This window comes from Saimiri boliviensis, chromosome 6 (genome assembly GCF_048565385.1).
Source record: "Saimiri boliviensis isolate mSaiBol1 chromosome 6, mSaiBol1.pri, whole genome shotgun sequence".
In the NCBI taxonomy this organism is placed as follows: Eukaryota; Metazoa; Chordata; class Mammalia; order Primates; family Cebidae; genus Saimiri; species Saimiri boliviensis.
In genome coordinates, this window is record NC_133454.1 from 98,897,996 (window position 1) to 98,921,232 (window position 23,237).

The following is a 23,237-nucleotide window of genomic DNA, read 5'->3' on the forward strand; positions in this document are numbered from 1 at the left end:
TATTAGGCAAATACTGTTACCCTATACTATTACAGACAAAACAAGATGTGTTACAGCTACCTGATAAAACAGACAAACAACTCGTAGACACCTACTGAAATCTTAGAATTACACATCACAACAATGACAACAATGATGATGAGAAAGAGGAAAGAAAAAGATATTAAAAAAAAGACCCTAAGTGGATTTCTTCAACTAGAAAGAGAAGCTTTCAATAAATCATAACTCTAGGATGGTTGCTAGGAAAACAAAATTATGAATCAAAAACTGAAAAGTATACTTTTAGGTACAGTTTTTGTGAACTAACTAAAGATTAAGAAATTACTTGAGTATTAAACTCTCAACAATAAGAATCAGAGATCCGGACTCTAGGGAACCCTCTGGTGTATCTTCCTTTGTAAATTGTGGAAAGAGTTATCTTATCTGCCCTTCTTAAAGCCTCTTACCTTTACCTCTTTATTAGATGTGACTATTAAGTATTCACAAACTTATATGACAACAAACATTCAGTGAGGCTGCTCTGCTCATATCCTTTCCGAAGTGATTCTCTGGGAAGTGCCGGGCCCTTTACTAGAGAAAAGTTGCCAGGTATCAATCTCTATTTTCTATTCAAAATGGCATCTCCAACCTTGCCCAGTTCACCAGCTCCAGTCTCTAATTTTTTTTTAATTGTTTCAAAAAATCAGAAACCTTAAATGGTGTGAACCATGTCTGGAAAGTATTATGTGAAGCAGTTTTTTTTTTTTTTTTTTTTTTTTGAGACGGAGTTTTGCTCTTGTTACCCAGGCTGGAGTGCAATGGCGCGATCTCGGCTCACCGCAACCTCCGCCTCCTGGGTTCAGGCAATTCTCCTGCCTCAGCCTCCTGAGTAGCTGGGATTACAGGCACGAGCCACCATGCCTAGCTAATTTTTTGTATTTTTAGTAGAGATGGGGTTTCACCATGTTGACCAGGATGGTCTCGATCTCTCAACCTCGTGATCCACCCGCCTCAGCCTCCCAAAGTGCTGGGATTACAGGCTTGAGCCACCGCGCCCGGCTGAAAGAGTTTTTTAAAAACAAATTTTAAAAGTTCCCTGGTAAACGGGCTAATAAAACCTGGTGCTAGACACTCTAAGACAGGAGTGGGTGGGCAGGGGGAGTTTCTGGAAGGAGGGGTGGCAATGCTGAAGGGGAGAGTGGGTGGGTCAGAATAAAGAGGGGAGCAGAGGTGAAAGGAAATGGGGAAGAGGGAAAAGGAAAGGAGAGGCCCTGCCCCCACCCCCAGTCTGTGTGATTCGGATGTTAATCAGCGTTTAAGGTAGAGGCCCATGTTAAGTTTTGTCTGGAGTACCTGGAAGGGGACAGCATCAGGTTTTTGGTGGCCAGGTAGGGCCACGGTGTCACCATTTTCTCTGCCGTACAGGCAGAATGAGCCACAGGCCAGCAGGTCACTATGACCCAAGAAACTTCAAGGCCACTTTCCCTGGTTTTGCCCTCCCCATGTCTCTCCAATTTCTGCCCTCCCAGGAGTAACAGACCCTCTACAACAGAGCATGAAAGAGCTGTCACTGCACAGCATGCTCGGAAAATGTCATAGTAGCAAATAACATTCCTGACCAGTCACTACTTGTACACATTGGGTGTCTTTTATCTTATTTAACTTCACAACAACCCTTAGAGGCTGGCTACACTAAGCATTAATAAGTCTCCTTTTACAAATGAATACATTGAAGATCACAGAATTAATAATGTTGAAACCAGGATTTAAACATAGGCAGGCTCAATCCAATACTCACCATGCTTTTAACCTGATACCACACTGCCTTTTTATACACAATGCACACACACGTGCACATCTACCACAGCACAGGATACACATCAGCCATTAACAGCAGTTACATGTAAACCATATAGGATATGCTGGCAATTTTATTTTTTTCTGTATCATTATTTACTTTTTTTTTTTTTTTTTTTGAGACAGAGTTTCGCTCGATTGCCCAGGATGGAATGCAGTGCATCCATCCTGGCTCACTGCAGCCTCTTCCTCCTGGGTTCAAGCGATTCTTCTGCCTCAGCCTCTTGTGTAGCTGGGACTATAGACACACGCCACCACACCTGGCTAACTTTTGTATTTTTTTAGTAGAGACAGGGTTTTGTCATGTTGCCCAGGCTGGTCTCGAATTCCTGACCTCAAATGATCCACCCTCCTTGGCCTCCCAAAGTGTTGGGATTACAGGCATGAGCCACTGTGCCTGGTCTGAGTATTTACATGTTTTTACAATGAACATGTAAGCTTTCATAATTAGAAAATCATTTGTCGTCATTTATTTAGTTATTTATAATTGAGACAGGATCTCACTATGCTGCCCAGGCTGGTCTCGAACTCCTGTGTTCGAGTGATCCTTAGGCTTCAACCTCAAAGTAGCTCAAACTACAGATGTGTGCCACTGCATCCAGCTATCAACATCTTTTAAAACCCTTTAAAGGGTGAAGATTTGCTGCTACTGAGGCGACTCAAAAATGTGTGACACAGACTCTCAAACACTACTGAGAGTATTATGAAGAAATTACAATCTTTATGAAGAGAAATTTGACAATACATAATTTTTTTAAAATACACATCATCTAAAGAAACAACTCTACTTCTAGGAATACATCCTATGAATATAATTAAGGATGTTTGCAAAGAGAGAGCAAGAAGGAGTTTCATCACTCCAGTGCATAAAATAATAAAAGAATAGAAATACCTTACCTGTCTAGAAATAGACATCTAGCTAAATAAATTAGAGTGCACCAGTGTAACAGAATGCTATGCTGACACAGAGCATGATATGTTCATTTTTTTAAGTTACAAGATTACATGCATAGTTTCATCAATTTAAAAATAACAGTCCTTAACAAAAGCCCTTAATGGGTAAAGATTTCCTGCTATTGAGGCTATTAAAAACAGAAACAGAAAGTAGAAAAATTTTTGAAATGCAATACACCAAATAGTAAGTAGTTACTTTGGAAATAGGATTATGAAGAAATGTATACTTTATAGTTTACACATATTAAATATTTCAATTTTTATAATGTCATATGTACCTTACAATGAAAGTATTCTTCTTGGGAAAAAGTATTTTAACCATATTCAGTGATGTGAAAAATGCTTGATAATACATTGTTAAGATGAAAAACAGACTACAAAACAATACTACTTAAGACTTACATTTTGGTAAAAGACATGTGTCTGTGTGTAGGGGTGTATATGTGTATCAATAGAAGACATTCTATATGATTCACACTAATATTAACAGTAGTTACCTCTGTTCACAGGTAATTTTGTTTTCTTCTTTTCACTTATATTTAAGTTAAAAGGAATGCACATATATAACATGTATTATAAGAATAAAATAAATAGCTCAGGCTGTGAAGATTTTTCCTGAAGACCGGCTCCTAAACTTTAGGCCAACAGCAGGATCACTAGAAAGGGAATATATTCTTCTGAGCGAGGCAAAAATTAATGTGTGTGTCTGCAATCTGGGATGTTGGTTACAGTCACAGTCTGTTATAGCCATGCCTAACACAAGGCTCCTACAAATATGAATGACCTTCTTACTGAGATTTTCCTTGAAGCATCTTTGTTCTCCCTTTTCGGGCTGCAAAAACTGAAGCTCAGAACTATTAAATGACAACCCAAAGCAAAGAAAGGCCATAATTAAAAGTTCATGGCAATGGTGCTGTGTTAAAAGGAATTTTTGACTGATTGGATTGTTATATATAAATTTTGACTGAAAGAACAGACCACCCAAGAACCCTGTCTTTCTAATTATAAAGTGGGAAACTAAACAGCAACAATATACCCTTCTTATTTCTGCACAGGATATAGGAATCACTAACAACAGCCAATAGAATACTGTAGGTTCTTTGAGAATAAAAGAAAAAGAAAGGGGAGGGAAAGATTAGGCACTATACATACAGTGTGACTGAATTTTTCTTTTTATATACAGAGTCTTGCACTGCTGCCTGGGCTGGAGTGCAGTGGTACAATTTTGGCTAATTGCAACCTCCACCTCCCAGGTCCAAGTGATTCTCCTGCCTTGGCCTCCCAAGTAGCTGAGATTACAGGCACCCACCACTACGCCCAGCTAATTTTTTGTATTTTCAGTAGAGGTGGGGTTTCACCATGTTGGCCAGGCTGGTCTCAAACTGCTGATCTCCTGATTCACCCACCTTGCCTCAGCCTCCCAAAGTGCTGGGATTACAGGTGTCAGTCACTGTGCCCAGCCCAGTGTGACATAATTTTAAAGTTTGGCCAAAAGTACAGGCAGGAAAAAACATCTTGTACCTTTTGGTTCATCCACTCACTCAATTGATTCAACAAACATTTGTGTACGCCGACAATGTTCCAGGCCCTACACTCAGAACAAGGTGTACCAAGAGCACTCATGATGCACACTGCTATCCAGTAGGGCAGAGAAACAAATAAACAATGGCATAGCCATGGGAAGGGCCACACAGATGGGTGACCAATGCATTAAGGGAAATAGCTAACTGAAAAAGAACCTGTCATAAAGGATGAGTTCTCCTAGACACGGTCATTCCAGGGAGTGGGAACAGCTTTTGCAAAGGGAGAGAGGTGTGAAGGGGCATGCTGCACTTGAAGAATGGGAAGAAACTGGGTGTAAGCATAACAAAAAATCAGAAATAAGAAGGTGGATGTGCGATCAAACGATAAGGTCTTCTAATGCCCATTTGTGCAGCATCCATGAGCATAACTGCAATATTTAAGAAGGCTACCAAAAGTATGCTGAAGATGAAAGCATAACAGGGACGAAATCGAGTGAACAGTAAGTAATCTCAGAAGCACAGGTAGGAGGAACACAATGCCGAAGTGAAGGAAGGCCACACATGGTAAGAGGCTTTACAAAATATACCTTTATGGAAAGTAGTATGAGAAGCCACCGATGTTCAAGGCAATAAAAACAATCCCATTTTAACTGATAGGTACTTGAGTTCACAAGTTTATTTTTAAGCATTTTTGCCAAGATAAGAAGGAAAACGTGATTAACTGTTGGGTGGCAGGATCCCAGTTCAAATCACCAAAGCCTATTCATGACTTATCTAGAACACATCTGAGCTAAAATATTAACGAGACAATAGAAGTTGACTATCACTTTAAAAAGTATTTCTTTGTCCAGGCGTGGTGGTTTACACCTGTAATCCCAGCACTTTGGGATGCCGAGGCAGGCAAATCACCTGAGGTCAGGAGTTCGAGACCAGCCCGATTAACATGGAGAAACCCAGTCTCTACTAAAAATACAAAATTAGCCGGGCATGGTGGCAGGTGCCTGTAATCCCAGCTGTTCAGGAGGCTGAGGCAGGAGAACTACTTGAACTGGAAGGCAGAGGTTACAGTGAGCCAAGGTTGTACCACTGCACTTTAGCCTGGGCAAAAAGAGTGAAACTCTATCTCAAAAAAAAAAAAAATGTATATTTAAGAAATATTTACCTGTACCTCTTTCCAGATACTCTTACAGTAAATCTTTGGCAATAAGAAGCCACCTGTGGCTCTGACCCTAGACTGGATCCCCTGAGGACAGACAGCACAATGGGCAGCAACCGGGTAGAGAGAGGCACAGGTTGTCTGAGCGGATGGAGGACTGGGATGTCTGATTAGCCAGAATGGGGACAGACGGAAAACAGGGGCTCTGTCACTCCCTCCAGCTGTCAGATCTAGGGATTCAAAGTTTCATTTCCCAATCCATGACAGAGATTTGGGAGGAAAGGGATCATTGGGGTGGTAGCTGCAGTTTTTACAATATCCTGATCATTTCAAGTGTTCGTAAGTGGGAAAGACTTGCCCAAAAAGACAGTATTTCCAGGCTCCCATCAGTAGCTACTCATTTCCAGGACTGGTCAATGAAATGCTAATGTCATAACATAATTCAGACTATTCTTTAGAGCTTATGTGACCGGCTGCATCAGTATAATTCTTTATAGGTATTTGCTTTGTTGTAATTCACTGCCACTGGAATTGTCTGTACCAAATGGTGAGAATATTTGCCCACCTCACAGTGCTCTTCCATTGGCCAACTTACACAGAGAGACTGTGCCGTGAAACAACTTTCACAGGAAGTAAACCACCTTAGACCCTGAACATGCGTACGCCTAAGTACTTGTGTTAAAAGGAGGCAGTTATTTGAAGAACCATGGTTTTAGCCAGGATGTGGTTCCTTCAACAGGGATTTCAAGCCCCATTCTGGGAACAGAGATGATAAGGAAATACACTTGGGACTTGGAGTCTGAAGGACATAAGTTCAAATTGATGAGGCCACTGCTGAATCGTTAAGTTCACCGAGACTCAGTTTCCTCATGAGTTAAAAGGAAGCTAATGATACCTAGTTCACAAGTTGTCATGGGGCTCGTATGAAATGACATATGTAATGCAGGGGAATAGCATCTAGACCTTACATGACCTAACATGCACAGACGATACATGATAAGACATGTTAGTTCACCCACTCAACCCTGCCCCATCCATTTTCTATCCCAACTTGACTATTAATTATCTGAGAAACCGGGGACAATTCATTCAATCTCTCCAGTCTCCATTTCCACTTCTATCAAATTAGGAGGTGGGACACCATGGCCTCCAAGGTCTCTCCCTGTCTTCATATTCTGTCTGGTTAGTGTCACTGTTATGAGGAATGCTTGTTTTTATACATTTTGGTGCTCCTTCTTTACACTCTGGATCCCTCTTTAAATGTCCAGGGTCAGCTCCTTTTAACTTCTACATTTGGGATTCTATGCCACTGGCTCCATTGGTTTCTTCTACTCTGGTAGTTGAAAGTTGTGTATAGGCCAGAGGCTATTCTAAGAACAGTATTAGCAGCTGGGCGTGGTGGCTCACGCCTGTAATCCCAACACTTGGGGAGGCCTAGGCAGGCGGATCACGAGGTCAAGAGATCGAAACCATCCTGGCCAACATGATGAAACCCTGTCTCTACTAAAAATACAAAAATTATCTGGATGTGGTGACACATGCATGTAGTCCCAGCTACTCGGGAGACTGAGGCAAGAGAATTGCTTGAACCCAGGAGGCAGAGGTTGCAGTCAGCTGAGGTCGCGCCACTGCACTCCAGCCTGGTGGCTGGCAGCAGAGTGAGACTCTGTCTCAAAAAAAATAAAAAATAAAAAATAACAGTATTAGCTTTATCACAGAGCATATCTTCATCACCACTGTAGGGTGGTGTATTATCATTATGATGCCCATTTTAGAAATGAGTAAATCAAGGCTTAAGAGTTTACACAACTTATCAAAGGTAGTGAATTCAAAACTGGCAGCGTCTTCCCAGTTGTTCAGAATCATTACATGTTACACTCCTTCTCCATCCTGTAATGGTATCTGGTTTGAGTTCAATCTTCCTGTGAACTAAGATGAAGCTGTGCTAGATTATCTGATAAATTACCCATATTAATAACTTTCTCTGTTACACCTGCTAGGTGACATATGTACAGATTAACCAGGGACCATCATCTCTGAACCAACAAAGGACTCATGATGGGATTCCCAGGCCTTGCAGCTGCTAGGTCAAGGGTGAGATTCAAGATGGGCAGAGCTTAAACACATCTCTCAAATACGTGCACTGCTAGCACACAAACAGCTACTCAACTTAAGAAGCTACAGCACTTTCTAGTGCAAGCCTCAAATCTGCATGTTTCTAGATGTCACAAAGCCCTGTCGTAATATCACAGAATGACAAAGGAAAAAGGCTCACCTTTTGGAGTCAGAGAGCCCCAGGTCTACTAGCTGAGTAAACCTGGGTGGATATTCTGCCTCTATGAGCTTCTAATATACTAAATGACCTTCAGTAAAATGGGAATAACATTAGCAACTTCAGAGGGATGTTACAGGTATAGAGGGAGTGCCTGGCCTGTAGTCGAAACAAATTAGCCCAGAGACAGAATAAAAGAGCTTGGGAGACAGTGAGGCTGATTTCAATAATCAGGGTAGTCTACACCAGAGCAGAAAGACAGAAATCAGAGATTAACTGGACTCTAAATGCCTCCCAAATCTGTGAGACCCATGCCCCACTGACAGCTCAATGCCCTATTATGGCAAAAGCCCTAAAGCCCTAGACTGACTGATCTGACCTCTGACTCCACTCTGCCAGGCCACCTGGCAGCTGCTGCTAGAAGTACCCTTTCAGAAAGGCTCCTGATTGAGCCAAGTGGTAGAGTGATATCACACACCATCTCTTACCCTCTGAGCACCATGAGGTTGCCTGGGTAACAGTAAGCTATTCTTGGCCCTCTCTATGGGATCCCAACTTCTCTACCCATATCCCATGAGCTCCCTTTGGTCTCACATTCTGTACCCCATGCTGAAACCTCTTCCTCCTGCCTCACTAGATCAGAGAGGAAATGAGAAGAGAAGGAACTGGCCATGCAGCTGTGCCTTAGCATTTTATTTCCTTATCATCGTATTTCCTTAGTTACGGCACATTTCCATTTATGGAGTTCTTTCCCTTATAAAATCTCCCAGTGTTCACTTCTAATCTACTAAATAATTCCTCTGGCCTCTTCTTGTTTTTGCCCTTTAAATATATGTGGATGGTTCATTCGCCACATTCCCCATTCAGTTATTAATGGCCCACAAAAACTCACTAGCAGCAATCATTTACTGATTAATCTACACAACAATCCAGAAAGACAGGTAGTATTAATCCTTAGTCCTGCAGGGAGAAACCAAGGGGAAAAGGCAGGTTAACTCAGTTGCCCAAGGTCAGTGGCTAAACAAGATTATAAGCAGGACTATCCTGTCCTGTTTTTCTATAAACACTTCCCACAGTGCTGTTGTCCTCTTTTAAAAATCAACATTGTCTATGCAGCTTGATAATTTTTGTGCTGAAATTCCATTGACACAGACTAGTTTAAAATTGTCAAAATTTACTCAGCAATAATTTTAACTGCTAATAGTTCATGAATAAAATTTGCTAAAATAAAGAGATTATTGTACTTGAAATTTTACAGAGGCAAAAAAATAGAAGTGAAAAGATCTGGATTTAGAACCAACTCTGCCACTATGAAACTGAGAAAATCACTTAACTTCTCTACATCTCTGTGTCATCTGTAAAAATGAGATTATGCTAAATGGTATTTAAAATATCTTGCTGTTTTAAATAACATGATTGAGTGCTCACTAAAACAGCACAAAATATAAATGCTCCAACATCCAATGCTGCCAAGACCAGGGTAAAACTGGTAGCCATACATTTATTCACTGCAAGTGAAGCATACAGCCTCAGTGCCCTTGGAAAGCATCATGCCAACATGCAGCAAAAACCATAAAGAATTTCAGATCCTTTGACTTAGCAACTTAAATATAGCATTTTTTCCTAAGAAATAAATCAATGGAAACAAAACGACATACACAAACAAAAACACACATTTCAGTGCTAGCTACCAGAGGAAAAATTGACATCAGTTTAAATGCTTATTTTTAGAGAGATGTCTTATTAAAGAAAGGCATAGCAAACCGTGTGAATGCCTTGCTGCTATTAAAAAGGATAAATATGAAAATTATGCAAAAACATTTCAATTCTTACCAATAAATACTATTAAATGTAAACAGCCAAAAGTCAAGGAGCAGATATGTACTCAGATGTCAACCATATATATGAATAGATAAGCAAAGTCACATGAAAAATCAAAATAATTATGTTATTAGTTAAGTTTATTGCTTACAATTCTAAAATATCATCTTTCCATTAACACATACATCTTATCATTTAATCAAACATTAAAAAAAATTTCAAACCCTACTTTGGTTTGATGGAAAACAAGACTGCAAAGTTTTTGCCTAAATCTCCCAAGTTATTTTTGTTGGCTGACATATTATTGACGCTGTAATGTTCCCAGAGTGATGTCTGCTCTTTACTATATAATTCTTTACATCTTTAGAGATTCTAAAATCTGAGAACACTTGTACTTCTTTCCCTTTGAAAGTGGAACCAGGATCCAACATTTTACGGTAACTCTGACCTGTGAGTGCTTCCATAACACCCAGAAAGTTACTATTATCCTTTTTACAGGACATGGCAATTTCATATCCCAGTTTTCGGTTTACAGTAATACATCTGATGTTTTCAGGGGCCTTAGAACACCCTCCAGCTCACTTAGAAAATCTGCTCCCAAGTAGCACTGTGCTATAGGAACTTTGCTTCATGGAAGGACTTTTATATTCCCCTTCATTTTTAGAAGTGTTCTCTTACTAGTAGGTCATTTGTATATCTTTGCTTATAATATCTGGGAAAGATTGCAGAGCCAATGAATTAAAAATATGATTCTAGGTCTCCTGTGTGCCAATGCATGCCCTCATTAAAGCAGAATGAGTGAGATGAGATCGGTTTCAAAGCTTTCCATCCCTTTGCCCCAGAGCCGCCAAGGCCAGGCACTGAAAGGATGCACAGTAAAATTAAATATCTAAAAATTCATCTTTAATTAACAGAATTGGATTAAAGCTAGACACCACCGCATATCATACGAGAAATGGCTGAGCTGGCTTCCAAGTGCTCTAATTCAATTAGGACGCAGTGAGTGACACTCGGACGGGAAAGGTTAATTGGGGCCGCCAGAACGCAATCATTCCTTACCTAACCAGTCATTAAACTTCTTAACCTCTGAGGGCAGTCCCAGCTCGGTGAAATCGCCTGTGTGGAGAAGGATGTCCCCATAAGGCATCTGGATACCATCTGTTCTGGAGTGTGTGTCTGAGATGCAGACAAACCGCGTGTGGCCCGCTGGTTTTGGAGTGTCATATGGGATGGGGTCGACCCTAAAGTAGACATAACAGATCCCATAACAGTTAAACATATTAGAACCCTTGAAATTGTCATCACACATACATATTTATTGTTATTTGTGAACACATCTAGACAAACTGATGCAAAGGCAGAAGGGCCCATTGTAATAAGGGACACTTCTGGGTGTAAAGGAGACAGCATCACCCATCTACAAAACCACTGGGCAAATTCAAAAAGACTTACTTACCTGGTAGGAAAATTAAAAGGAAAGAATATCTTACATATAGAGTTGAAATAACCCAGGAAACAGATAGAGTGATTAATGGTGAAGTTTAGGGATATTGAACCCCAACTGGGGAAGCAAAATTATGCTATTTCTCTCTCATCATGCTCCAATTGATCCCACTACTCATTAGGAAATGGATAACTAATTTATTCCTTCTTAAACATGCATAACTTAAGCAATGAACTAATTTACAGAGAGCGGTCTGCACATGCTCTGCCAACTGAGATGTGAAGAGACAGCACTTATATTTAATTTCCTTTCCACAACCATTCAACACCTGTATCTTCTTGTTTTTGCTAAGAGATTCACAAATCAAACTGTAGGGAGAGAAGGTGATGCCAAAATAACAGGGCTTTGAAAAAGGGAAAAAAAGATGCTGGATGTTAAAAGAACTTTGTCAAACTCATTTTGACCACGATGAATTATTTGCAGTCCCAGTTATACCTGACATTACTAGAAATGCTCAAGTGCCTTGGGCAAAGAATATATTCAGTGCAAATATTAAGCCTTTTAATGGGATGTACATATCTACATATGCATTAATATATGTATAGTTTTAGAGACCTTAAGCACTATGAAACTACACCAGGGCATAAGAATCAAAAGGCAAAATGATCAACCCGAAGCAAAGAAAGTGAAACAGAACATTCTCATTTAATTGAGTGTAACAAAGTGTACTAAATAAACTTGGTAAAGAAATGCAAATCTGACTCTTCAAGCATACAGTTTTAATTATTTAAGGGGTTTGTTGCAGAGTTAAGGAAGCTTTAACTATATTAACTCTACACTGACAGCTTCCTTTCTCTGTAGGAATGTACACTTATTTTTGGACGCAAAGAGAAGGTCACAAGAGAAACAAATATGAAGTGCAGAGATTAGAGTGTGAAACGTTAAATAAGGAACAATATTTCATATCCCAGCCTCAACCCTTGGTAGTTAACATGCAGCAGTGAACACACTGAAAGCTCCACATAAGACTCCCTAAACATGTTGCCTCTACAGGCTTTGTTTAAGTTGTTTTCTCTTTTCCTTAACAATGACAATTTCCGTGAGGGAAATAGAAGACATCAGTGTGCAACCTGGATAGTCTCACATTTCTTCAATAACTAACCTTTTTGTTTCCTCTTACCTGTGTCGGAGAAGAAGGAAAGCAAGAGGGGCAAGAAGAAGCAATGGCAGAAGACGGGGGTGGAGGGAGAAAGGAACTATGAACTGGTGATGACAGTGGGTCTAATTGGAAGCCCAAAAGGAAAGTTTAACTTCTGCAAAAAATTAATGGATTTTACCTGACAGAAATGTTAGAAATTAATATGCTGTTACAACATAGAAAATTCACTAATCCACTGAGATCTCATCAGTAACCTGGAAACCCTCCTCCTTAGAGCCAATGTTGCTTTTTTAGATGTAAAAATGTTTGATGTCTTCCTTTCCATCACTGAGACTTGGTTATACTCAGTCTCAGTGCTTACAATCTTAACAACATTTTATGTCTTCGAAAAGTAGTTTTCCCGGTGAATGACTGATTGTTCCCTGCTGAGGCTGACCCTCTCTCTCTCAAAGTGGTAAGTAATATTCCTATACCAACAGTTAAATGCTCGTTAGAATGGGACTGTTTGCATTTATACTTAATGTACCAACATTTGAATGAAAATGTAATAAATCAACCAATGTATCTCTAAATATATGAATAAATGTAATATCTATCTATTCTAGTGTTTCTTTGTTTTCTTTCATCACAATACTAACATAGAGAAGCCAGTTTAACACGCCAAAAAAAGACCACCCCAGTGCTCTTTTTCTGTAAATCAGCTAAGCTACAGACCCAGCTACTGCATCAAAATCCTTTGGGAAGCCATCTCAGCTTATCAGAGAGACATCATTGTCATCATTTTGAATTAGACTGGAAGTAGCACAGATGTAAACCTCTTGCTGTAAACAGGTCCCTGTTCTATGAATCTACCCACTTTAGAGTAGCCAGTCATCACATGGTACACAATTGATTCCCCATCTTGGCTCCATACTGAGCAATAAATTTTCTGACATTATGGGGAACACCAGGCAAATTCTGAATCACTTCAAGCTCTTTCCCCACCTCTCAACTCCTTCAGAGAAACATTTAAACATCCAAAGGCCAAGGAACAGTAGAGTGGAGGGGGCTCAGTAAAAAGGAGAAAAGTGTTTCTTCTCAGCTTTGAGCTAAAATAATAAGTATTTCTTCTAAGCTTTGAGTCTAAAGTAGACAGCAAGGCAAACAAAGAAGGCTCGTCCATCAACACCACCACCATGATGCCACCAAAGAGAAACTATCTGTAGATATTAGGGAGAACGCACAGAGGATTGATTCAAAGCAGGGAATGGGGGAAGTGAGGTGCATATAGATGCATATGAAAATTTATATAGATCCCCTCACCCAGAAGCACTAAGAATCTTTGTTTTCCATAGGACTAAGTACAAAGCAAGAGATAGTATCAGAAGAGAAGCCAGTTTAACACGCCAAAACTACTCCGTAAGACAGTATGACAAATATCACCTGGAGCTAATAGGAAGAAGACATTCCCTGCCTCCCCTCCCCCAACCACAGGCATCCAGAGTTGAAAATAAGACCTCTAGTAGAGTGGACAAATTCCAGTGGAGAGCATTAAAACTGAGACCACCCTCAGGAAACTACTCTTCCCAAATTCAGCATTTGATAAACACCTTGAAAAGTGAAGACAGCCAAGCATTTTCACTATAAAAGTACATCAATATCTGACTGCTATTGGAAGATCCTATCCGATCATGTTGTGTGAAGAGCTTCACACTACATTTTCATCCTTAGTTTACAACTTTACCATTTGCTGTTTGTGCTGCTGGGTTTTCAAATGACATAACATTTCCCCCAAGGCATCATGTCAAATATCCTAGCAAGTGAATATCTTACCATGGCAATCTAAACCCCAGAGCCAGATTCAAATATTAGAGCGAGATTTGCACATATGTTTGAGTACACCTGGGGGAAAACAAGATGACATGGGAAGATGAGAAGAAAACACAGCAACATAAAATCCCAGAGCAGGACAAAACCTTATGGGGCATCTGGTTCAACGCTTTACGTGATGCCCGAATCTCCTCTATCCCTTCTCTCTAGATGATATAATGTTCTGTGTTTGGTTGGTTGGTTTTTTGTTTGTTTGTTTGTTTGAGACAGGATCTCATTCTGTCATCCAGATTGGAGTACAGTGGTGCAATCATAGCCTACTGCATCCTTGGCCTCCCAAACTCAAGCGATCCTCCCACCACAGCTTCCAGAATAGCTGGGATTATAGGCACAGGCCACTGCGCCCAGCTTATTTTTCTTGTTATTATTAGTAGTACAGATGAGGTCTTGATATGCTGCCTAAGCTAGTCTTGAACTCCTGGACTCAAGTAATCTTCCCACCTTTGCCTCCTAAAGTGCTGAGATTAAAGGCATGAGCCAGCCCACCTGCTCTAAATTTTCATTTCAAGATTTCCAGAGAAGGAGAGCTCCTTCTTCCCCCTGTGCAACCCATCCTGGTTTTTGATAGCTTTACTTGTTAGAAAGTCAGATTCTGTCCCTCTAAGAAAGCTGAGCATGGTCCGAAGACTTTGGCCTGGAACCTGAAGACTGAACAATAATTTTAACTTAGTCATTGGCTTTGAGAAACTTCCTTGATTCCTTTAAGCTTCATTTTTTCTCATCTGTAAAATGGGAATAATAACGCCTAATCTGCTATTTGCTATGAGGATATAAACTATCAAGTACATTTGACACACAACAAATGCTCCAAAAATACAGCAGCAGAATAGTATAAGGGTGAAGGATGTTTGGCTGTAGAGCCAGACTGCCTGGCTCTGAAATCCACTCAACTTATTAACATGCAAGTCCAAGCAAATGGCTTAACCCTTGTGCCTTGGTTCCCCCATCAGTAAAACGGATATAAATATAGTACCTATCTCCTAAGACTTTTACGAGAATAAAAAACGATAATGTACTCAAAGCATTTAGAACAGTATCTGACACAAAGTAGATACCCAATAAATGTTAGTTGTTGTTGTTGTTTTTACAAGCAACTAATAGTATTTTTACTAGTAGTAGTAGTAGTAGTATCATTTAACTTCTCTGATCTCCATCTCTTTGTCTGTTATAGGGAGATAACAACAGCTACCACTCAGGGACTTTGTGAAAATTAAAAGAAATCATGTACACAACACGCAGCATATGCTGGGAGCAGAATCCATGGTCTTTAATATATTTGTGTCCTGCTTGTCCCTCCTCCTTAATCCTAGTTCTGTCCTCTGAAATCACAAAAAAGTAAGAATCCAGTCCCTTTTCCATTGGACAGTTCTTCAACTATTTAAAAACAATCTATTATAATCCCCTGAAATCATCTCCACTCTAGTTGAGTAGCTACAGTTTCTTCCATTTTTCCTTGTGTGACAGGATGGCTAATGTTCTCAGAATTTAGGTGATTTCCTCCTAGATACAATTTCACTGGTGAGAACACCTCCCTTTGTAGTGTCAGAATTCATGGTCTGTGTGAATTCATGGACCAATGAGCTGTTCATCAAAGACAGGTGCTATTCCAGGCCATGGGAAGGTGGCAGTGCTGAATAAAATGGCAGATTTTTCTAGAGAAGGCCTAAGCTATCATGTTAAACCGTTTTCCAATTAACTCTCCAAGTTTTATGCCAAGCTTCAAATCTTGTTCTTAAAGCCTTATCATCAAACGCTTACATATCTCACTGCATATTCAAACAAATAAACCATTCGTTATTTATTCAGTATTGACATATTAGAGTTTTTTACCCACAAAAAAATGTGATAATATTATGGCTTCCATTCTGAGTCTTATTCTGGCCATATTTGTTATTTTTTTCCAATAACAAATGAATGCAGTATTGCAAATCTCATTGGTAGATCTTCATAAAAGCTGTCATGTGGTTTGTTGTGACATGGATTTCTTCTTCAGACCATGCATGCAGTATAACTTTTATGTGCACCGTCAACCTATAATTCAGTGAGAGAATAGAACTGTACCCTCACAAAGCATTTTAAAGGGATTTCGGCAACCCCCATCCCACTTTAAAACCCTGTTGTGTTCTTATGCATTCCACTGACTTTTTTTTTTTTTTTTTGAGATGAAGTCTCACTCTATTGCCCAAACTGAAGTACAGTGGCACAATCTCAGCTCACTGCAAACTCTGCCTCCCAGGTTCAAGCAATTCTCCTGTCTCAGCCTCCCAAGTAGCTAGGACTACAGGCATGTGCCATCATGCCTGCTTAATTTTGATATTTTTATAGAGATAAGCTTTCACCATGTTGGCCAGGCTGATCTCAAACTCTTGACCTCAGGTCATCCACCCACCTTGCCCTCCCAAAGTTTTGGGATTACAGGCATAAGCTATGGTGCCTGGCCCACTAACTTTGTCTCTAAAAAGTTTCCAATGTGATATCAAGGCTTCCATTTTTATTCAGAAAATTTAGATAGTATGAATGTTCAAATTATATTTGTGATGTTCTATCATCCAACCCAGACATACTATTGGATAAAGACAGATATATCCTGCCAGCACAACAATGAACAAATAAATCACAGGTTTAAGTTACCAGAATTATGGAATTTTTATGTTTAAAAGAACTTAGAGATGATCTGATCCTGTGTTCCACTTCTTTGAGTATAATCTTCATGGTCTTTACCTTACTCACTTGTACAGTCCTTAATTTTTGTTAAGTGCTTAATAGTTTTTACAGAAATATTTTTCAGTTTTGCCCTGAAAAATAGCATCTTTAAAGTCATCAGTCAGATATCATGGTTTTACTTTTCTACAACACATTCAAATAAACATGAGCCAGGCATGGTGGCTCTTATTTGTAATCCCAGTATTTTGGGAGGCCAAGATGGGTGGATTGCTTGAGCTCAGGAGTTCGAGATCAGCCTGGGCAACATGGCAACACTCATCTCTACCAAAAATATAAAGAAAAGGCCAGGTATGATGGTGCGCGCCTATAGTTCCAGCTACTCAGGAAGCTAAGTTAAGAGGATTGCTTGAGCCAAGGAGGTTGAGGCTGCAGTGAGCAGAGACTGTGCCACTGCACTCCAGCCTGGGTGACAGAGCGAGACTGTCTCAAATAAAAATAAAAATAAAAATGAAATAAAATAAACATATAAGTATTTAAATTTCATTTAAGGTGTATCTTCTCTAAAGTGTCTTGCTTATTAACACTAATGATGTATATTCCATGCTTTGGAAAACACTCATCTGGTTTAAAATAATTCATCTTACCATGACGAGTTTAAGCCATAACTAGAACTCAGATTTTCTTTTTTTTCTTTTTTTTTTTTTTGAGACAGAGTTTCTCTCTTGTTACCCAGGCTGGAGTGCAATGGCTCGATCTTGGCTCACCACAGCCTCTGCCTCCTGGGTTCAGGCAATTCTCCTGCCTCAGCCGCCTGAGTAGCTGGGATTACAGGCACGTGCCACCATGCCCAGCTAATTTTTTGTATTTCTAGTAGAGACAGGGTTTCACCATGTTGATCAGGATGGTCTCGATCTCTTGACCTCGTGATCCACCTGCCTCAGCCTCCCGAAGTGTTGGTATTACAGGGTTGAGCCACCGCACCCAGCGAGAACTCAGATTTTCTAACTTTCAATTCACTTATCTTTCCACCCATTTAATTTTGCAAGCTATAATATACCCGCATTAGGAGAATAAAAATAATTTTTAAATTATAAAATGCTGCCAAATTGGTCACCTAAACTCTGCCAACCATTAATAGAGAGACTGTCCAAAATTATTGGAATTCATTGTCAAAAATATCCAAGTTTTAGTGCTCTCTATCCAGTCATGGATAATTTACGTGAGAAGTGAAGTAATGAATTCTCCTAAACTAAATAAATCTCCTTAGGTTACCAAAAAAGTCTTCTAAATGAAAAAAAATGCATATTACAGAGAGTAAACAATACAGAAGTTTGAGTTTCAGAATACTGATAAAGATATAAGGGTTCCTGATTCTCAGAGATGCCAGGACACATGTACATACTGTTTTGGTTCCACATACAGGTCTCTTCAGCGTAACTACTTAGAGTTGACTGATGAGTCTCATTAAAAAAGATCCCTGGTTGTGGGGTCCAGGGGCTTTTGTGCTCTTACTACATATGTCACCAATCAGCTGTGTGACCCTGGGCATGTCACTTCCCCTCTTCTAGCATCTGTCCCTGGAGTGTGAAAAGAGAGCAAGACCAAATGACCCCAAAGTTCCATGATTAGCCACACAGTTTATACATCACTATTTACCGATGAAAGACCAGAAACAATTTAGGCTCTGAAGTCACTTCAAACATGTTCTTTCTCTTTGCAACTTTATGTTATGCTTTCCCATACAATGCAAAGATAAATGCCATCCAGATCCATCCATATATAATCAGAATCGGCAAGAGTTTACATAAACAAAAGTGAAACTGCAATTTATGACTATAAAGTGAGCTTCTAGGTACATCTACTGCAGAAGAGAGCAAAGGAGCCAGAATTCTAGTTACAACAACAAAACAAAAATTATAGGATATGTGATTGAACTAAGGGGTTCCAGAAATGGTGTTGTTCTTGTTTTTTCTTTTCTATTTTTTTAACTATGAGTTGGTAAAAATTCTCTTAGTTTAGCCATCATGCCACAGAACAGTAATCGTGCTGAAACACAGTAAGCAGAACAGAACCAGATGTATAAATATATTCACATTTGTACCACAGGCACTGCTTTCCTTTAACTGCTGAACTGCTGTATCAACACTGTTCTATCACCAACTAATTATAGCTAACAAAGCCCACTGCACGGAGTGTGTCTCCTCTATCTTTCCCTCATACAGAAGTACAGTGCCGACATCCAATGAATGTTAAGTGGTAACAATTTAATTCTTTGAGCACTGCATGCAATATGAATTCATGGTCCTTCTCCTAGTGCCATCTGAGGTGTTTTTATGTCCATCAGGCTAACTACTGTGTCAGCCACTGAAACCTCTCAGATGGCATATCGCTGGGTCATAAATATCCCACTGGAGATGTATTGTCCAGGGTTAAACGTTTCCCTCCCTTCTAACACGGCAATCACGTTAATCAGCCTAAAATTCTGGGTAATGGCCTTGCATTTGAGGGAAAAAAAAGGCATGTGATACTGTACTGAGTGCCCTTTATTCCACACAGTATGTTGGTCTCTCAGTTGGTCAGGCAGTAGGTCAATAACCATCACTTAAGCACCTACCTGTGTACCAGGTAACCTGGTAGGTGTAAGAAAGACAGAGAAGCAATAAAGATGGTTCCCTGAAGGATTCTGCAATTGATCTGTCAATTTACCATTCAACAAATGCATACTAAGATGCCTGGTAACTGCTCTGCCATCTAGTTATTTCACAAGCATTTATTGAGCACCTTTTATGGACCACAGACTTTGCCAGGAGCCGGGGAGACAGCTACCAGCAAGTGTGAGATGGTCTATGTGATATGTAAATAGATGATTTGTGAAATAACATGCAAAGTGTTATAATTAAGAATGTTTGAGGTGCTGTGGAGTAAAGGAAAAAATATCCATCACTGCCTATGGGCTAGGAAGAAAAACATTGCAGTGGGCACAGAACACAAGGTAGTATGTCAGTTTCAAGTGCATGAGACAAAAGACTGGCACTCTTAGGAGCTCAGAAAAAAAGAGGCATGAAAATGGTCTGAAGCTGGGACTTCACTTGGAATTAAAATAAACACAAGACTTGGAAAATCAGGAGAAGGGCATCTAGAGAACTATGAAGTGTGGTGTGAAAGCACTTAGCCTGTTCAGGGACTTGTGAGTAAACAAGAATGGGAGAAGCAGAGTCATGATCATGGTAATCAGTAGAAGACTTGAAAGGCTGTGGAGATTGGGGTCTGAACCTCAGAGAGCCAGACTATGGGGCTTGAACCTGGAGGGCATGGAAAACATCTTTCTCCCTCTACCCAGTAATAGGTTCAGAGGGCCACAGGGAAAGCTGAATTTTAGGAAAATTGCGGTTGCTTCCTACAGGATGGGAGTTGGGGGGATTCTTGAAGAAAGGTTGGTTTGAAATTTATTGCTAAGAATCTAGGAATATAGTGACAAAGCCAAATCCATTTGAGAAGAAAGCACAAAGGAGAGAATGTGAAGGAAAAGCAACAGAAAATTAATGGTTATCATAAACAGAAACCATCATGATAATCTCATAAATGTCTACTATAAGAGAGAACTGGAGAAGTGGCCAAAAATGAACCACAACATCCTATACCACTAAGTCTCCTACAGCTCTGTATTATACCCATCTTTATACGGATCAGGACACTAACTGATCTATACTTATCAGGACACTAACATCATTTTTTGGCTGACTGCAGTGATGATGATGATGATGATGAGTCATGGCAGCAGTTTTCATTTAGAGGCCAGGCACTGTGCAAGGCACTTTACATGGATCATTTTCATTTGACCTTTACAGCATAGGCTCTTTTTCCCATTTGACACACAAAGACACTGAGACTCAGATTAAGCAATATGGCAAAGGCATAGGGCTAGGAGGAGGCCCTGCCCCAGTGTGACTGCTCAGTGTGTGCTTTACTCCAGCTTCTACAATCTCTTCTTATACAAAACAGCACACAGAGATCTAAGAGCAGATTCTGTTCTAAAATGGGCCACATAGTTTTAAACATGACTGATTCTTTTTTTTTTTTTTTAGATGAGTCTTGCTCTTGTTGCCCAGGCTGGAGGGCAGCAGCACAATCTCAGCTCACTGCAACATCTGCCTCCCGGGTTCAAGTGATTCTCTAGCCTCAGCCTCCTGAGTAGCTGGGACTACAGGCGCCTGTCACCACGGCGGGGTAATTTTTGTACTTTTTAGTAGAGACGGGGTTTTGCCATGTTGGCCAGGCTGGTCTCGAACTCCTGACCTCCAGTGATCCGCCCACCTCAGCCTCCCAAAGTGCTGGGATTACAGGCAAGAGCCACCATGCCAGGCCCTGACAGATTCTTAAAAAGTAAATTTATCAATTCAACCCAAAGTTTGGAAAAACAGTACTGATATGCCTAAAGCTATGTTTTTAGAATTACAGTTTTAAAATCAATCATTACCATACCATGAAAAAAATGTGAATCATTTCCAAACACTGCCCAGCCTCAAACAGGTCTTCACCTAGCTCACTCCAGTAGAAAGAACATTAAGAGCCATCAAAAACACAAACTTGGGCTGGGCGCGATGCCTCACGCCTGTAATCCCAGCACTTTGGGAGGCCGAGGCAGGTGGATCACGAGGTCAAGAGATCGAGACCATCCTGGCCAACATGGTGAAACCCTGTCTCTACTAAAAATACAAAAAAATTAACTGGGCATGGTGATGCCTGCCGTAATCCCAGCTACTCAGGAGGCTGAGGCAGGAGAATTGCCTGAACCCAGGAGGCGGAGGTTGCGGTGAGCCGAGATCGCGCCATTGCAATCAAGCCTGGGTAACAAGAGCGAAACTCCGTCTCAAAAAAAAAAAAAAAAAAAAAAAAAAAAGCAAGTTTTTCTTTTTCTTTTTTTTTGAGACGGAGTTTCACTCTGGGTTGGATGGTCTCGATCTCTTGACCTCGTGATCTACCCGCCTTGGCCTCCCAAAGTGCTGGGATTACAGGCGTGAGCCACCAAGCCCGGCACAAACTTGCTTTCTTAATGTTGCAGGGGAGAGAGTTGGGAGTGGGATTTACTAAAAGCATTGGATCTAACTGACTAAACAAGATTTCTTTCGAATTAAAATTTAGCCCAAATTAAGAACAAATTCTGTCTTTCCTTCCTTTCCTACTCATCAAAGCCTAGTTTCCCCAAAGCTCAATGTCTCACAAGTAGTTGTTAATGGACTTCATTGTTTAGTTAATTGTGCTTATCTGAAGAAGGTAACTTCATATTTGCATGGCTAATGGGCCTTCTTTAAAGTGTGTGGCCATTTTAGTTGGCTTTTAATGGTCTTTATTGTTTTTTCCCAACTTTGGGTTGAATTGATAAACTTATTTTCGAGGACCCATTCACGCCTAAGACAAAAAGACCATTTTTTACTACCTATGGGACATCATATATGTGAGTTTGAAGACAAATACTTGTTAAGACAACATAATGTCAACAGTTAACCACCTTTCAAAATTAATCCAACACAATGATTATTAAGACTTAACATTTGTTTTTGGGGAGATGGTTTTGTACCTGTAAAGAAAAATATTACCCCACCTCTTAATCCCTTGCAGAAAAGGCTGGTTTTTTATCCAGCCACAAAAATTACATAGTTCACACTCAAAGAACACATGAAAGACTACTTTCTTCCCTCTCTGGAAATGCATACTTACTACCTTAGCAGAGTACTTCATAGTTTCCTCATGATTATCACAGGGTTGGTACATCCAAGTTGTAGACATCGTGGGTTGAGTTGCCCAAGATTGCCCAGCTAGTATGTGGTTAAGAAGAGAATCAAGTCTAAGTTTGACTGCAATTCCAGTGGTAAGTAACTTCAGACAATAACAAAGGGAAATGCCATCTACTGTGTTGTGCTACAACTGGAGTGGCATGTCCAGAACTCTTTCAACAGGAAAAACTTTGTCCACTCCCGTTTTAGTCACTCAACAAACATTTACTAAGCAACAACTGTTAAGGCCGGTTGCCTGGCCGGGAGCTCGGACACGCCCATCCCTCTGCGCGCCTGAAAACTCACCACTCCATGCTCCACATCAACCCCTGTATTCAGCATCTAGCTCCACCACATGGCTTCCCCAACGCCCGCTTCTGCACTCCGCAGGAGGAATCCGCACTCAACACTGAACTCTGCACCCAGCCCGCTGTTGGAAAACCCCGCCAAAATTTAAAAGAAGCCACGCCAAAACCTGCCCAATAGCATTGTGCCACATCCAGGTCTCACTCCCCTGGGTGGCCCGCTCACCCGAAATCCCGCCTACCTACCAATAGCAGCTTGCCCTCATAACCAATCAAGACACTCACTCGCCATAAAATCCCCAGGCCTTGGGAAGTCAGGCGGGACTTCCCTGGTCCCTTTCTCCGGACCATGGAACTTCGCCCGGGAGTTGAATAAATTGGCATTTAATTTTCTTATGCTGGTCTCAGTTTCCTCATTCCAAACTTGGCAATAACCCTTACAACAACTATATGTTAGAAC

General features: G+C 40.4%; 1 protein-coding gene across 7 annotated transcripts in view; it reads right to left on the reverse strand.

Moving 5' to 3' along the window:
* MPPED2 (metallophosphoesterase domain containing 2) overlaps window positions 1–23,237 on the reverse strand; it is a 191,888-nt gene that overhangs the window by 128,853 nt on the left and 39,798 nt on the right. For all 7 annotated transcript variants that reach the window (XR_012518130.1, XM_074401276.1, XM_074401279.1 and 4 more), the window contains one exon: window positions 10,622–10,803. Coding sequence is in view for 6 of the 7 variants with exons in the window: in XM_074401276.1 (XP_074257377.1) it covers window positions 10,622–10,803 (182 nt within the window). In the remaining variant the exon portion in view is untranslated. The remainder of the gene's footprint in view (window positions 1–10,621; window positions 10,804–23,237) is intronic.